Genomic DNA, 18,026 nt, shown 5'->3' with positions numbered 1-18,026 from the left:
ATGATTTTTAAATAGTATTTTCTGTTTTACAGCATGTTAGGAATAATGGGTGAATTACAGGAAAAAAAATCCAATGCAATAAAAGATCTTAAAAACAACTGTGATCTTTGTCTTTGACTCAAATTTTTGCTTTCACGATTATGCTTACATAGCTATAAAAACATTTTTTTGGCTCCTTCTTATGTTTGCCTGTTTGCCTTGTTCCTAAAATGTTCCCCCTTTGCAACAAAAAAGTCACTACTATCAAGCTGTCAAAGAGAGAAAAGGGGCTTGCTCGTTCTGACAAAGAAAGCTGAGATGAGAATAGTACGTATGCATGGCTAGAAGGGAGAGCATTAACTTCAGCCTTTGTCTTTTTTGTAGGTGACAATACACGTATATGTAGATACATATATCATACACATGCTAAATTCTAAATGGCATTTTAAAATATATTTTGTTTTATCCTTACTACTGAAGCAAATTTAATACAATCTTTTATTACGAGGCAAATTGCTTAGAGTGCATCGGTGAAGTCTTCAGATTAATATTTGTATTAGACAAACATGACAAACATGAAAAATAGTATTTGATAAATAGGAATACAGAGTATGGTTCAAAGTAGAAAGTCTATTTTTTCCCCACTATTACTGTAAGAAAAATAATGTAGCAGCTTATCAAAGTTATATCAAAGATGAACTCAATGTTAATCAAGATACGTTAGGAATAATTTTTGGGAGATACAATGTTTGATTTCCTCTTTGTAATTTTCATCAATTTATTCAGACCTAACCAAATGAAATTTTTACTTTCTTTTTTGTGTAAGATACTGCTTGTAAGATGACTTCATATCCAAGTGTACATACTGGATATCTGTACTTCAGTGGATGTTTGTGCTGGTTCACTAACAAGCTCACTAACATAGCTCACTAGCAAGTGAGCTAATTTCTCAGGACGTTACTGCAGTTCAGCTGACAAAAATAAAAATTAAAAAAAAAAAGGCCATGTGTGAGCTCCATGTTAATTGTAAATACAATGCAAAATGCTTATTTAAACTCTTGAGAGGATTGTTTTATCTGTTGTTTGATTTAGTTCATTGGACAGCTTAGGAGTGCATAGGTAATCAGTTACAGCTTCTGTGGTAGGGAATGTTGATTTAAGCTGCAGTTAATGTATCTTTAATTGAGTAAAAGTTGATTAAGAATGTAATTTTCGAGTGTCATGTAAATATCAGCAAAAATTGATGAGGTGGCAATAAGTCTGGTAAAGGATCTCTGTTTACAGGCCCAAAGAATTAGATTCTAGAAATTTTATTAAGGTTCAGTCAGTTCCAGCAGAACCTCGGTTCTCTTCATGGTATTGTGTAGTTTGTAATGTGCACATGTTTTTGTTCAAGTGAAATGCTAACTCGTGGCTAACGTTTTCTAAACATTCCTTTCTAGAAATCAAGACCAAAATTTTATGTGCTTTCTATGTTCCCATACCCTTCTGGAAAGCTTCACATGGGCCACGTTCGTGTCTACACCATCAGTGACACAGTAGCTCGGTTCCAGAAAATGAGAGGGATGCAGGTAAGAAAAGATCTGCAGTAGAATGTTGTTGTTGCTTTTGTTTTCCTGTTTTAGTTGGTTTTGTTTGTTTGTTTGATGTTTTAATGTAGTTGGTCAGGAAATTAGTGTTTTCCGAAATCAATGAAGGTGAAGGCGTGGTTGGAATACATACTACAGATGCATAGCTGGATCTTTGAATATTAAAATTTTAGACTTTTTAAAAGATGTGGTCTTCAGCACTCACTGTTGCTCTCTGACCTTTAGAAACAATCTCAAAAGGTATGGAGGATGCCGTATCAGCTACCTGAGTCTATTAGTAGTGTGTGGCACAGTACTGGGGAGAGGTGTGGGCCATGCCATTTCTACAAAAGAAGACTGAGGACCCAAATGCCATCTGTGTGGAAAGCTGAGGGAGAAAAATCTGAAATGCTGTAGCTGGCAAGATAAGACTGAGAAGCCTCAGAAGTCAACACCTTTCACCTCACCTGCTCCTGAGAACAGGTTGATGCCCTTTGTCAGACTCAGAGGGACATGCAGCTCCTCTGTGCCAGCTGGGAAGGGACCCCTTTACTGGGATTGCTGCAAGGCAGATGTACAAGGCCACATCATGTCCTGTGTGTGTAACTGTAGAAGTTTCTGTTTCTTAGTGGCCTACCTCCTTGGCTTGCCTATTTCAGCCTTGCTTACACATACAAAACTCTGACTTCTGAGGGTACAAATCTACGAGGATATGAGGTAGGCTAAGACTAACCGCTTGCCACTTCTGTGTTCCTTTCTTTCCTGGTTTGCCCCATACCTCCCTGCATTCCTCCCTCACTCCCTTCTCTCTGTGCCATATGCGGATGAGAGCCTGGTCCCCACAGTCTACAGATGGGACCCTAATTGGTGCTTTACAGTAAAGACTGGCGGGTAAAATCTGAAGGATGCAACAAAGGTGTGGGAGGATCATGGCCTGAGTGACAAATGCATTAAGGGGAGAGAAATCATTTGAAAGGGGGAATATTTTGTTAAGAATCTGTGAAGCAGTGGGAAGGAGGAACATGGAAACAGGATACCCTATTTTGGAATAGGGAACAAAAGGGAAGAAATATCTGTAGGCAATGACCTCAGATGAGACTTGGAAATTGTCTCTAACGTACAAGAAGGAGAAGCTTGATAATAAAGGAATTGCAGCCTCAAAAGAATACAAATGAAAATGAAACAGAGAAATAAATGTTAGTGGCTGGTTGTGGTACTAAGTGCACTCTCCTTGCTACAAATGCAGAGATGTAGTGGTTCCTATGCTTGTCACCGTACATGAGACTCTAAAGGTGTTGTCACTGAATTATTCAGTGTGTTGCCTTTCCAAATACTATGTATTTTATGCCAGTGATGAACATGCCATGCACTGAATGCGTCCTGCTGTTTTACAGAAATTTCTCATTCTTTTAAAGTTACAGGAAAGAAAAATAATTAACATACACTATTAAAGAGGAAAAGAAAACCAATTTCTGTTTTAATAACAATCTGACCTAACTCCTCTGACTGGCTAGAATTTAGATCTCATTAAAAAAAAGAGCCAAATAAGATCTTGAGACCTTAGAGTCTTGCTTGATGTCAAGACCACTGGCTGTGTCATTTCAGGATATGGGTAGCCTTTCATCAGCAATGGTGCAGATATCCACTAAGTTTTTGTTCAGAAAGATGAAAAGATGCTTCCTCTTGTACTAGCTGAAATAAAGTGAAAATAATTGTGTCCATGCAGTAGGATGCTGTAGGTGCTACCTTTTGAATATAAGGGATGTAAGCACTGTAAGTAGATACGTGGAGAAAATACAATGGCAAGAAAATAGCAGAGCCACTATAACAGCAGGAAGAACTTCAATTTATTAGTCATGCAAATTTCTCTATCAGTTAAATCAATATCAAGGAAAAAAATAAGTTATAAAGACTAATTTTATCAGCTTCTAGGTGTTTTCTCTAGATGTTGTCACAGTTGTCCAGTCTGTTAAAGGTATCTTTATTGCGATAATTACAGGCTATGACATGATTATGTCTTACCATACACAACATTTATACACCCAATGTAAATGGTTTTCCCTCTACTCAGGGAATTACTGGAATTGTTCTGTACATAAGAAGAAAGAAAACTTCAAAATGATGCATACTAATATCTTTTTCCTAAAGTAATTTCATTGATTTTTATAGCTGGAAATTCAGTGTTAATATTGCATGTTTGAAAGTTCATGGAGTTTTTTGTTTGTTTGTTTGTTTTCCCCAAAATAAAAAATCAAAGTGGGAGTGAATTTATTTCAGATATTTGAGACAAGTTTAGGATTAGATTTTTGAGTACTAATGTTGCTTAAACTTCGTTTCCATCATTTTCAAATGAAAAAAAGGCAGACTCATTGAAAACAATCTTATAAACTATATCTCCTAGGAAGTTGTGTAACTGTACTAGATGCAGTCCAGGAATATAAGAAAGCTGGAAGTTTCTTAAGCAATGAGGAATGATGAGTGGCTACTGTAAAAAATACAGGCAGAATCATTCAGACTCACAGTTCCCAGAGAATGATTATGACTAAAATGTATTATTTGTTGTCTAGCAAATAGAAAGGGAAAATATGAAGGAAGAAAGGTCATTTGTAAGTAAGTGTATACGGTTGAGTAAGAGAATAATGCATGTTGAATAAGGTGGAAATGTTTTTTTTTTTCATATAGAATGCCTTCGTGAGAAAATTGTAAATTAGCTTCATATTGATTCAATCCAAACAGGCAAGGAGTTGGCTTACTTGATGTAATAGTTAAGGAAGGGTAGACTTGAATGCCTTTGCAAAGAGATGAGAACTCCTTTAGTAAATTGGAACCATTCTTTGGAATGCATTCATGTAATCTGTTCGTGTTGGAGGTGGTTTGATGTCTTAGCTGGGAAGGGGATAAATCATTTGGATGTTGTTTTTTGTTTTTCAAAAATGAAAACATAAGTGTTTCATTTTCCTAGCAGGATAAAATTTGCTTTTCTTTCAATTAAAATATTCCAGAGAGCTAGTACTCCAGTCTGCTGGGATTTGCCAGAAAACCTGTACTTTGACAGCATTTTATGTGGGAAAACAATGTATTTATTTTTGCTCTTTTCCCCCTCGAATTTTGATATAAATATTGCTTCAACATAAAGTCATAGATGATGGTAGTGACAAATGACACTGAAAATGGGTGATCAAACAGACTACCTAATGAGCAGCAGCCTTCCCATGCAATGCACAAAGAGCTGGTTACTTATTAAGTGGTGTGCCGGGATGGGATTTAATGCAAGTGCGACATAGACCTTGATTCCAAGTAGAATTCTGATACATTTCCCTTTGTGCATTTACACATAACCTTAAACAATCTTTTTAGCAAGGTCGCAATAGGCAATCCGTCTTTCAAAGTAGTGATGAGTGAATGACTGATGAGCTTTGCAGTGTTTTCAGTAGGAGATGCAGGGATCTGTGTGGTGGTGCAGCACAGAGGTAATTGTGGGAGCTGTATTGATACGGGGCCAGCACATCACATTGTGCCAGTGAGCGATGAAGTCTGCTTTACCCGAGGATCTGAGCATTGAAGCACTTCAGTGTGCTTCTGGGGGTCCAGCACTCCTGAAATACTTGTAGGCAGGGCGTGGAAAGCAAACTCCTTCGTGCACTTGGATTCAGTAACTAATTTGTGGAGTACACCTGTTACAAGGTGACTTGCTCACATTCTAATTTACTGAAGATGAACTCTGAAGACTTGGTGTAGGAACTCTGAACAGGATAGGTTACTTAGCATGAATGCAGTGAGCCAGTAGTTTATATATTTTAATTTACAATTTCATACCTATTAATAAACCAATATGGAGCTAAAACATGGTTTTGTTTACTTGGAGTTTACGTACATATTGTGAATACAAATGCAAGAGTTCTGTAAGAACTTAATAGATTTCCTATTCAATATTTAAGAGTGCCAAGTACAAATTACAGAGATAATCATGGTGATTTTCACCATGGCAGATATTTTCAGTCTGCCACTGAGCCAGGAAAGAGTATTTACCATTACTTTATTATGCTATCATTATCATGTCTTTGATAAATTCCAAAGTGGATAATTTGTGCCTTGCAGAGGACTGAGAATAATTCTCTTAGCAATCAGTAAACAGAGTGATTCAGTTCAATAGTTCCTATGATATCTTTTTAATAAAATTCTGAATTGAAATAGATACCACAGTGAGACTGTCATGTGAGTTGTATAGAAATGAGAATGATCATCAGACAATTCTGGCAAAATTCTTGTGCAGTACACTACGACAAGATTTCTTCATTTATACTTAAAATTCTCATGATAGATGGAATTGGAATGTTTTCAGTGAAATTTCCACAATATCCTGAAATGACCTAAAGAGCATTTTCTTTTTATCCAGAACGTCTTTTTAAAATTGGATTCATTTTCATTAATTGCTTTCCTTTTCAGCAGTGAATCCTAATATTCTTGAAACTGCAGAAGTGAATGGTATCGAAGGGAGGCAGGTGTAATTAAAACTTCATAATGATTTCATTAGTAGGATATGTTATTTCAATGCATTCCCATTTTCCAGTCATCATTAGCTGGGATTCTGTGCCTTTCTTTGATGAGGATGTTGTGTCCATTGGCCAAATTATTTTCAGTGGTACAAATCAAGTGGAAAGTGTTACAGGTATCCTATGTGAATTGAATCTTATTTCAGTCTAGTTTTTCAGTAGCAAGTTCTGAAGATGTTAATTAGTTCACTCTATTACATTTTGAAAGAAAGAGGGAGAAAATGAGATACTAGTTTAAATGCAATTAAGTTAGACAAGAATGTGAGATGAAGCAGGCCAGAGACACCTTTGTTTTCTAAATGTTTGTGGACAGAATTTTTGTCGTCTTTTAAATCTTGCAAGAACGAGAAATGAATGAGAGCAGAGTTATTATGTCTTGATTAAAATCTGTGTGGGTTGATTATGTTTTAATTTGAAAATGCCTTATCAGAGTGCTAGGACGCAGCATTCTGTTGCAGAGAATCACTGCAATAGTTCTTGCTGGAACTCTGCATACTGCTCTAATTCATGATTTTAATCTATCTCCAGGGGTGCCTTGTCTGATTTTTTTTTTTCCCCTGTTGTTTGCAGTGGTGGTTTTCAGCTGTTGTGTAGCAGTGTTTAATACCTAGTACAGTTAAAAGTCAATCTTGGCTGCATTCAGGTGAGGGTCTTGTTTTTACATGTCAGATTTTCAACATATTCAGTGCGGGCTAATTTTAGGTGGCAGTGGAGGGAGCAGCCCTACTGTCCTTTCCCCTCTGCAGCCTTCCCTGCTCACTTGTGTGTGCTTGTGTCTGACAGTTGTGAGATAAGTGCAGTGATGATGACGAGGAATTGCCTGTGGAGCCAGGGGTGTCTTCTGGAAGCTGAAACTTTCAACCACGGATCATCCATTTTATCAGCATTGGTGGTTAGGTCATGTCAAGTGTGGCAGGGCACGATAACCAGAGGCAGGAGCATAGACTTTGCTGCATTGATTCAAATGTTGATCTGTAGCTAGCCTTTTTGTTTTCATTTTTGCTCGTCTTCTCTTATCGCATGCTCTCTGAAATAAATGTATTTACAGGCATATTTAATGCTAATTCTCCTTGCTTTCTTAGAATTCAGAATGGGGCGATCTGGATGTAAGACAGATGTGTCAGCTCCCTGGTCATAGCTTTGAGACTTACTGAGCACTTCAGGAAAGCAAACAAGTTCTTTGCTTCTTTACAAACACTAAGAAAAAAAAGAAAGAAAAAAACCAACACTGAATTGTTTTTTCCAAGTTATGTTGATGGAGATGTAGAATTGAGTGTTACAAGATCATTGTCAACTTTGTGTTGCATAGTACTTACCGATCTCGCCCACTGATGTCAGTGTGATGGGCTGATTGTCACGGCACTGAATAGATGAAAATCTCCGAAGAGGAAGAGCTGAGATCTCAGAAAGGAATTAATGGAGTTGCTATGCCTTCCTCTGCTAAGTCCCACTGTCGCATTAAGAGCTCTAGCCATCATTAAGGACAGGTATTTGACCAAGCTGATACAAATTCAGAGTCTGCAGTTGCAACTGTTATCCCTTTTAATAATCTTACTCGGTGTGCTAGTTACCAGGCGCTCTGTTCCCCACACACCAGTAAATCACTTCCTTGCTACTTTATGGTCCTGTGCAGAGTGTAGTATGTTGAGTGACAGAAAATCCCCAATTCTGCCTGATCATGTGAATTTCTGAGGATTTTAAGCCCTGCAAATTGTGCTAAAGGCCGTGTGGTATTTTTAACCAGGAGGAGTGTACCTAACAGGTTCACTGTGAAGACCCCCTGGTGCCTGTGCCTAGCCAAGGGGAGAATTTCATACAGGGAAGGAGTGATTGCAGGAGCACACAGCTGCCTGTGGTGATAGTACTGGCTTCTGCTGCCTTAAAATGCTGTGAAGCCATAAGCTGCTTTCTTTTACCCAGTACAGACATCCTCATTCGTATGGAGGCCTCATCTCTTACAAGACATGTTCATTATTTGTTTTTCTTTTTCCTTGTGGCTTGTAGAAAATCTTGTCTGTACAGAGAAGTGATGCAGGGAAGAGCGGTCACTCTAGTGAGCAGAATTGATCCCTCAGTTGTAAAAGGTTCAAATGCTGCCGTCAGAAGCAATCAGGTCAGCATTCAAGAAAGTTGATGACTTTTTTCCCCTTTTCTTCTGCTCTTCTGTAATGCTGGAGGGAGCAGCCATGTTTTCTGCTAGTTAGAGTCTATACCCAAGCCATCAGAGAGCTACAAGAAATACCCTTTGGTCTTCAAAACTGATTTCTTCCTATTTTTACTTTCTTTTAAGCAGGGCAGTTGAACTGCTCCTTTATTCTTCGTGCCAACTTCTGACACATTAGTAGTGTATTTTTGCCTCCTCTTCCACGTCTCTTGGGATTTTTGATGTTTGTCAGAACTATATTGTTAATCTCAGCCTTGTGTTTTATGTTGGCTAAGTAGGTTTAAGACGTAATGCCAAGTGCTGCGTGGAGACCGTGGCATTTTAACCGTAGATACATAACACGCTTTCCAGCCAGAAGAAGCTGACCTATTGTTTAGACAATTGCATTTCACAGACCTTTCAGATCCATTCACGGTAGAGAAGTAAAAGAGACAATGAAGTTGAAATCATTTTCTAAACCACTGTGCATGTTACATTCATCTCTATAGCAACTACATAAATAGATCTAGCCTGGAGATTAATTTGAGGATATTTTTAATGTCTCTTTAAATTCAGGTTTCTTGCTGCAACTTGAAGGAGTGTATTTCTTCAGCCCTTCAACTTGAGGAGTGCTATTGGTTGTTAAATTGAACTGTCTTTTGAATGTGATAAGTGAATACACTGTGCGATATTTTTAATATATATGCTAGAATTGGGAAGATCTGTGTGAGCAGATAACTCCTGCTAGCACTGATGGTACAGTGTTGAAATGTCTGCACATTAGCTGTCTGGAGCATCAGTCAGCCCTTTTGGGGAGTCTGTAGCCAAAAGTGAAGCTAGTCTTCCCACATCCTTATGCTCATGAGCATGAGAAATGAGATTGTGCCTTGCTTCTGGCTATGCATCTATACTCTAGAGATCTTCAGAAGTCAAATTTTACAAAAATTTGCCAAGAGTAATCTTTTTAATCTCACTTAATGTGCATCAGCTTGTAGTAAAAAGACATTTCTAGGGATGCAACCGTTTGCCTAAAGAAACAGGGTTTAAATAAGTGAAAATGTGGTCTACATAGGAAAAAAAAACACCTAGTTTATGTAATTATTTCTGTTCTTAGCCAGGTGGTGAGCACTAATAATGGTCAAAAAGAGCTGAGCTGCAGAAACTAATGTTTCACTTTGTCCTTACAAAATTCTGTAGAGATTTGTAGTTTCTGTAACGTTTTGTTGTTGTTGTTGTTGTTGTTTTTTTTCCCCCTCTGTTATACCAATGGTTTTGATTATGGTGGGAGTAGGGAAAGGAGAAGGACTGGGAAGAGGCATGCATCAGCAGGACATGCCAAGTAGTTTAGCCTCAAAATGAGATTTTTTCCATCGAATGTTTGTAATGTGAGGAAGTGGGGAGTTTATATCCAAGTCTTACGTTTTCTGACACTGTGGTATGGGGAATAATCTGTCTGATAATGGGGAAAATTTCTAACATATAGCATTCCAATTTCTATTAGATTTATACATCAAAAATGTGGTGTGTGTGGACACTTGATATACTAGCTTGAGAGACAGTTGATCACTGGTTAATACATTTGGTTTTGTTGCTGCATCATCAGCATAATCATATACAGCAAGTTCAGTTCAGTATTAAAAATGAGAACGCTTAGGAGTCACATCTGTTAAATCCTCTTGCTTTTACACTGAGTTGATGCCGAAGGCACCTTTATAAACATGTCTATAAAATACTTCTTATGAAAGAATCCACTGAAGTCAGAAAATTGGAAGGTTGTGGCAAAGAATAATAAAAATAATTCAAACCAGAGACAGAAGAAGAACTTATGCTTCAGAGATAAACACATATTTTTTCATGGAGTTAGCTTATGAGATTAGTAGTAGTTATTGCTAGGCTTGCTTTCTTACTGCTTTTTTGTTTACATGCTGCTAAAGAACGAGTTCTTTATATACATACATATTTTAAGGGGTATTGTTAAGCTTGTGTAACTTTAATCATAATAGGTTGGATTTATAGCACATTTGTAGGTGTAATAAATGGGATTGGTTTTATTAGGTACCTAATATGTAAGCATGCTTAATGACAGCATATTAAGTATTTGCCATTCTTACTTTGGTTATTCAACTTTTTTTTTTTTGTATTTTTGCAGTGTAGATAGGTTATTTTTCTAAATAATTTCCATGTTTATATGAAAGATACATATTTCAACAAAAATTGTGTTATACTTCGTAGTAAACATTTTTTCACCTTTATTTGAGGTCCTCAAATACATTGTCTCAGTCTGCAAGTTGTATTTACAAATTACTTTTAAAGTAAAATTTGACTGAAACATCTTTTTCTCTTGTTTTTATCTGTCCAGTCAAAGATTATCACAGGGTATATTTCTTTTTTTCTCTTCAGAAAAAAAGGAAAAACTAGTTACACATCAGGTACAGTTATAAAACCCTTGGTTCAGATAATTTTGCTTGCTTTCTTCTTCTTCCTCTGTATGATGAATTTTGATTCTGCTTAGCAGTAGTATCAATGGCCAATTTTAACCACCACAAAGGATTGATTTTTGTCATTGCTAACCCAGCGTTTAAATAGTCAGGAGAATTTATTACATGATACTTTAAGCTCCCTCTAACATCAAGTTGTAGATAGCAAGTATGTGTCATTAATTTTTGAAACAGACCTAGCCCTTGTGGACATGCTTTGAAAAGGTTCGATTCAGACAAAGCAAATGCTGAAATGCAAACCACTGTTTGTTATTTTGACGTTTGTGTATTGCTGATGTCATTCCAGAAAGTTACGTAAGACTGTGTTTTCCACTTTTGCTGACAGGTGATAAATCCAATGGGATGGGATGCATTTGGTTTACCAGCAGAAAATGCTGCAGTTGAGCATGGTCTTCACCCTGCAAGCTGGACAGAAAGGTAATTTGTAATGAATAAAAGTGATATGAATACCTCTCCTGTGGACCCCATAAACAAAGAAAACAGCACAAAAACAGTGTAGAAGAAAGACAATATGGAAAGAACGAGGGTTATTTGCTGATGTTTTGCGGAACTGTGCAGGTGGTTCAGTTTCATAAACTTAATCTCTCAAGATGATTTTCAGGGCTTCCCTAAAAGTGATGTTCCCCAAACACCCCGTTGGGTGAGTAAGAAATAAATCAGAGTTCTCTTAACATGAGATAGATCTTAGCCTAGAATATGCACTTGAGAATGAACAATGTGGCTACGATTACTGCCAATTTTCAGTACCATGAGGAAAAGGAGGAAGAGCATTTTTCATTTAAGGCTGGGTGTTTGAAAGCAATAAATAGCCATTCTTGCTGAGGGTTTTGGTGAAAAGTTAGGGCTTTAGGCCTCAGAATTGGGTTTTGTGTTCTTCTAACATGGCTTATAATGAGTAGAAAGTTACATAAGTAAACATTAATTTCTACACATGACTCAGAAACCAGTCTTCTAAGTAATCTTCTGTTCTGGGAGCAATAATCTAGCTGTGGTATCTTTTTGGACCTTGTTGTGGTTTAACCCAACAGGCATCTAAACGCTACACAGCTGTTTGCTCACTCTTCCACCACAGAGGGATGGTGGGAAAAGTGAAAGGAGAAGTTTAAGAACTTGTGGCTTGAGATACTGACAGTTTAGTAAGAAAAAAATAAAAAGGAAAGAAAAATAAATACAAAAAGAATGCACACAGCAAGTGATGCACAATGCCACTGCTCACCAGCTGGTGACTGATGCCCAGCTATACGCCACGCAGTGTGCCCAAGTGCCCTAAGGTATCCTTAGGCTGCACTTGCAGGAGGCCAGTAGCACCTTCCAGGGATGCTGCAGGATGCCAGGCCTGGTTCCGCAGCTGGCAGGCATTCTCTGCTGCCAGGCTTTTCGGAGACTTTTGCTGTCAGGCTTTTTTGCAGGCAGGCCAGGTCACCTTGTGTCTGCTCCCGCCCCCGACACCTTCCCACTCCCGTGTTGACTTCCCATCCCCCAAATGACTTCTCACCCCCAAGTCTCACTCACAGACCCACCACCCACAGCCATTCCCCATCAGGAGCAGACATCCCCAAACCAATTTGTATTGCGGGCAGCAGGAGAGGGCTGTGTTCAGCCCCCCCCTAACCCCCCCAGTAAAACCGATGCAGGAAGAAGTGCAGGCAGAGGCTTTGCAGGGTGGAAGAGTGGTAATTTATTCTTCCTGGGGGAATCGTGGCTGCCACCCCCAGCCCGTCCCCAGGTGAGGCCCGGCCGCCTGCTCAGGCGGGGGGCCCGGCCTGCCGGCCCGCATGGTCCCCGTGTCCCGGCTCCTCCTGCCGCACCCTGTGCAGCCAGGATGTGTCCCCGACGTCGGCGTCCTGCGGGGAGCGTGGCAGTCTGCGCCCGACCTGCCCCGCGTGCCAGGAGAAGCTTCTCTCAAGTCTGCGCTCCGTGGAGGGGCTGCGCGCCCTGCGCCGGGGCGAGACGCTGCGGGAGCGGTAGATGGAGGGGCTCCTCTGCCCCTGCCCCCGCTGCTGCTGCTGCTGCTGCCGCCGCCCCAGCCGCGCGTTCCGCTGGAACCTTCCGCGGGGTCTTCGGGCCAGGCGCACCACTGCTGCGATGGGCCCGCGGCACATCGGGCAGGTGTTTCTTGCCTCCGCCCAGACATGGATGCACTCCAGGCAAAAGGAGTGCCTGCAGGGGTCCACACGAGCTGCGCTGGACAGCGGGCCCAGGCAGATGGGGCACATCTCGTCCCCGGGGGCCTCCTCGGGCTGCTCCTGACGCCGGCTCATGGTTCCTGCAGCTTCCGCGATGTGGAATCAGTCGTCCTGTGGGGGAGGCTGCCCTGGTGCTGGGTGCTCAGCAGCTGCCCGGGGTCTTCAGCACCTCGATCGCCTCGTGGGTTGCAGGGAGGACCTCAACGATTCACGTGCCACCAGGAGGACTACTGCAGAGAGAAGCAGGAAGAAAATGTTGTATCAGCAAGCAGACATTCACTTTCTAGGTTCTACCAAGTTGTCTAGAGTGCTGTAGCTGTCAGCAGTCTGTGCATGGATTGCAAACAGAGACTATGCTGAGGCCAGATGAGGTACATGGATGTCTATAGGTGTGAGAGCATTACCGAAGGCCCTTGATGGCTCGCGTGCAACAACAATGGCTTCGCGTATGCTTCTAGCAATAGCTCCGCCCGTCTCTCTCCTTCCAGCCGTGGAGACTCGAGCTCTCGCCTACCACCAGCCGGACTGGCCGCAGGTGCCCTGCGCAGGGCTTTTATAGGCAGCCCCCTTCTGTGACGACACCCCAAACCCTGCTGATGTCATTTATGGCCTCACAGAAGGGGGCTGCCTATAAATGCCCTGTGCAGGGCGCCTGCGGCCAGTCCGGCTGGTGGTAGGCGAGAGCTCGAGTCTCCACGGCTGGAAGGAGAGAGACGGGCGAAGCTATTGCTAGAAGCATACGCGAAGCCATTGTTGTTGCACGCGAGCCATCAAGGGCCTTCGGTAATGCTCTCACACCTATAGACATCCCTGTGCCTCATCTGGCCTAAGCCTAGTCTGTGTTTGAAATCCATATACACACTGCTGACAGCTACAGCACTCTAGACAACTTGGCAGAACCTAGAAAGCGAATGTCTGCTTGCTGATACAACATTTTCTTCCTGCTTCTCTCTGCAGTAGTCCTCCTGGTGGCACGCGAGGCGTTGAGGTCCTGCCGGCGACCCAGGAGACATCGAGGTGCTGAAGACCCCGGGCAGCTGCTGAGCGCCCAGCACCAGGGCAGCCTCCCCCACAGGACGACCATCTGCACGTCGCGGAAGCTGCCGGAACCATGAGCCGGCGTCAGGAGCAGCCCGAGGAGGCCCCCGGGGACGAGATGTGCCCCATCTGCCTGGGCCCGCTGTCCAGCGCAGCTCGTGTGGACCCCTGCAGGCACTCCTTTTGCCTGGAGTGCATCCACGTCTGGGCGGAGGCAAGAAACACCTGCCCGATGTGCCGCGGGCCCATCGTAGCAGTGGTGCGCCTGGCCCGAAGACCCCGCGGAAGATTCCAGCGGAACGCGCGGCTGGGGCGGCGGCAGCAGCAGCAGCAGCAGCGGGGGCAGGGGCAGAGGAGCCCCTCCATCTACCGCTCCCGCAGCGTCTCGCCCCGGCGCAGGGCGCGCAGCCCCTCCACGGAGCGCAGACTTGAAAGAAGCTTCTCCTGGCACGCGGGGCAGGTCGGGCGCAGACTGCCACGCTCCCCGCAGGACGCCGACGTCGGGGACACATCCTGGCTGCACAGGGTGCGGCAGGAGGAGCCGGGACACGGGGACCACGCGGGCCGGCAGGCCGGGCCCCCCGCCTGAGCAGGCGGCCGGGCCTCACCTGGGGACGGGCTGGGGGTGGCAGCCACGATTCCCCCAGGAAGAATAAATTACCACTCTTCCACCCTGCAAAGCCTCTGCCTGCACTTCTTCCTGCATTGGTTTTACTGGGGGGGTTAGGGGGGGGCTGAACACAGCCCTCTCCTGCTGCCCGCAATACAAATTGTTTTGGGGATGTCTGCTCCTGATGGGGAATGGCTGTGGGTGGCGGGTCTGCGAGTGAGACTTGGGGGTGAGAAGTCATTTGGGGGATGGGAAGTCAACATGGGAGTGGGAAGGTGTTGGAGACAGGAGCAGCCCAAAAGTTTAAATTGCTCAGTTGTTGTATCGGCCTCACGTGATAAGAAGATTGAGCTCTATGCACAAAATCCAGGCTGAAGAAGGAACATGGTGCCCAAAGCAGAACTTAAGTTAGCTGAGTTTTTCAAAGACTGAAAGTGCTGAAGCAGTTAAACAATGACTGAGCATGCGCAAAACAGAAAGGAGAGAAGTATGAGATGAAGAAGACGATGAACCTTCATCAGAAAGCCCCGAAGTGCAACCACCAGAGGTTACCTGACCTGCAAGAGCAGGAGGGACGACATGATAATTAGTTCTGAGAAACCATTAGCATAAATCCTGCCTTTTCTTGTGAACTGCATAAATATGGATATCCCCGTCCCGTAAATAAGTACTCCTTGTCTTGCTTAGCTGTACGTGTTGGGTGGAATTATCCCCCACACACCCAGTGTTGTTCATAAAGAATACCTACTTCCTAATTCTCCCAAAGGAGTCTTGGAAAGTGACACCGCTTTTTGCGTTCCACCATTGATGAGGACACATCAAGAAACTGAGGAACAACTTTCCACCTGGGAAGGTGGAAATTGGCCAGGGACAGTGGGAATATGCATGAGAAACCTAGGATTGTTTAGAGAAAATCAGGAGCACCGCAACCTCTTGGCTGTCTCAGGTGGAAGATAGAATTGAGCAGTACCTCCCTTGTTACGTGGTGGCATCCTACGCCATCTTCTGTGTCAGTGCTATAAAAGGGCCCTGTTTTTTACCCAGAAGGAAGCTCCCAGAAGGGCTGGGGATGGAAGGGACCTCTGGAGGTCATCTGCTCCAAGCCCCCTGCTGTAGCAGTGCCACCTAGAGCTGTACGTCTGCTGGGCACCACTTAAAAGAGCCTGGCTCCGTCGTCTTTGCATCCTCCCTTTGGGGATGTCTAGACACTGCTACGATCCCGCCAAGCCTTCTCTCCTCCAGGATGAATGCACGGTGACGCACAATGCAATTGCTCGCTGCCCACTGAGTGATGATGCCCAGACAGACCCTGAGTGGTGGCAGCCACACTCTGACCAACCTGCTCAGTCCCAGTCTTCAGCACGACCCCATAGGGTATGGGACATGGCTCTGGCCAGTTTGGGCCAGCTGTCCTGGCTGCGTCCCCTCCCAGCTCCTGGTGCACCCGCAGCCTCCTGGCTGGCAGGGCGGTGTGGGCAGCTGGAACAGCTTTGGCGCTGCGACAACTAAAAGGTTGGTGTGTTGTCAGCATCACCGTCATCTGAAAACCAGACCCCAGCTTCATACTAGCTACTGGGAAGAAAATTATCCCAGCTACAACTAGGACTGATTGTTACCAAATTCCTTTTGTGCCAAATCTATTTCTTATGAGTTCTTGCATGTTTCTGGTCCCATGTTAAGATCACTTGGTACTTTTCCTGCTACAATATGATGGCAACTTACTTCACTTAGCAAGAATGCACTGCATGCATAGTCTGTGTTATTTATGGTTGGATTGTTGTTTTGTTTGTTTTTTTTTTTTCATTTCCTTCTTACTTAATTTTGGTTGAGTAGATTCATGAGATCCAGTTACCATTAAAGAAAACAAACAAACAAACGAACAAAAAAAAAACAATAAAACTCTCCAAACACGTTTTATTTTGTGAGAGCCAAGGCTGCACAACATCTTGTGGGCCATCAGTTATTACCTATGTGAGGGCAGTTAAGAGGAATTTAAAAACTTCAGGGTGTGTGATAACATTGCCTGCATTCTCAGTGAAAAAATGTCCTAGCAGTTTCTTTCTTTGGATAAATATGCTGCTTTTATTACAGGAGATTATTTTCTGTTTAAAGAGTACGGTCAGTAAACTGATGATTTGTCTTCCTTCAATAAATATTCTGCAGCCAAGGTGTAAAATCTACATATCTGTTATATCCAAATGCCTCATTTTTAACTATTGTCTTGACAGAACCTTCACCAAAGTACCATGATCCATTACCATGATCCATATTTACATGACAAATGAGACATAAACAAGTAAAGTTTGTGGTTTTGAGTCAAATAAGCTGCTGTATGTACTTGCTGACTACAGACGGGTCAGTGTTTTCCACTTCTCACTGCAATGTCGTCCCTCCTCACCTATTGTTCTAGCTTTGACACTCATGACGTTGTGTTGAACGTGCTCAGTGTGCTAACTCAGAAGAAAGCCATTCTGCCAGCTGAGTGAGTTGAATTGGCTGAACAGAAAAGTAGTGAGCATGAGGGGCAGATTGACTGTGCAATGGTAAAGTGCCGTATCAGCTCAGCCTGCCTCATCCAGGCTGTTTGTCAGGGTCTTGTCAAAAAGTCAGTGGCAGAGCACAGCCTGTGCCGATGTTCTTCTGCTACTTTTCGTACTGTTAAATGTTTCTGTTTTCTTGTAAATGGCTGTGTATTGTTCCTTACATTTAGAGAAGTTCAGTTTGTAGTTACATGTAGATATTTTGTACCAGAAGAACGTTTTGCCTTTAAAATTCCCTTAGTACTGAAAAGAGTGATTGTCTAGTTACAAGAGTTAAAAAACTATTATAACAACAAACAGAGACAAGTAAGCACATCATCATTCAGACTGATTATAATAACATCCAAACAAGAAAATTATTTATATATCCAACTTTTTTTTTTGATGATGCAAAGGAAGTTAGTTGATTCATTGTACTGGCAGATTAAATTCTGACCACTGAAGTAATTACTGTCTGCAGTTTTCTCCACTGTCCCTGTCTTGAATGTTTGTGAAGCAGGGATGACAGAAGTGTATGTGGAGCTGCGATCGAGTGACATCTTTTAGTCATCCATGCAGCAGAGCCAGCCACCCTTATAAAAACGGGCACACCATAAGCATTTCAGCTTACGTGGTTCAAGACTGAACGATCAAGTTTCAGATCATCATAAAGTTCTGAAGAGGTGATTTGAAAATGAGCTCCAATTGACTATTACTCCCTGTATTCTCAAAGTTAGGTAAAACAACAAAGGTGGAGCTGCTTAAATGAAACATACAGAACCCTTTGTTAGCAAAAATCAACGCAGTGGCAGAAGCGTTGTGAAAATACCATAGAATTTTTATCTTATTTAAGTGGTACCATTTTGAATGGGAATTTAATGTAAGCAGTAGTACTGAAGGCGTGGTTTCTCCTAGTGGAAGCTGTGGTTCTG

The 18,026-nt window shown here is 42.5% G+C and overlaps 1 protein-coding gene across 2 annotated transcripts in view; it reads left to right on the top strand.

Annotated features, from left to right (window-relative positions):
- LARS2 (leucyl-tRNA synthetase 2, mitochondrial) overlaps positions 1-18,026 on the top strand; it is a 92,584-nt gene that overhangs the window by 3,046 nt on the left and 71,512 nt on the right. For both annotated transcript variants that reach the window (XM_084509460.1, XM_084509461.1), the window contains exons 3-4: positions 1,422-1,550; positions 11,067-11,158. In XM_084509460.1, the coding sequence (XP_084365586.1) occupies positions 1,422-1,550; positions 11,067-11,158 (221 nt within the window). The remainder of the gene's footprint in view (positions 1-1,421; positions 1,551-11,066; positions 11,159-18,026) is intronic.

This window comes from Aythya ferina, assembly GCF_964211825.1.
Source record: "Aythya ferina genome assembly, chromosome: 2".
In the NCBI taxonomy this organism is placed as follows: domain Eukaryota; kingdom Metazoa; phylum Chordata; class Aves; order Anseriformes; family Anatidae; genus Aythya; species Aythya ferina.
Note: the sequence above shows the minus strand (reverse complement) of the source record. Positions and strands in the feature narration are given on the sequence as shown.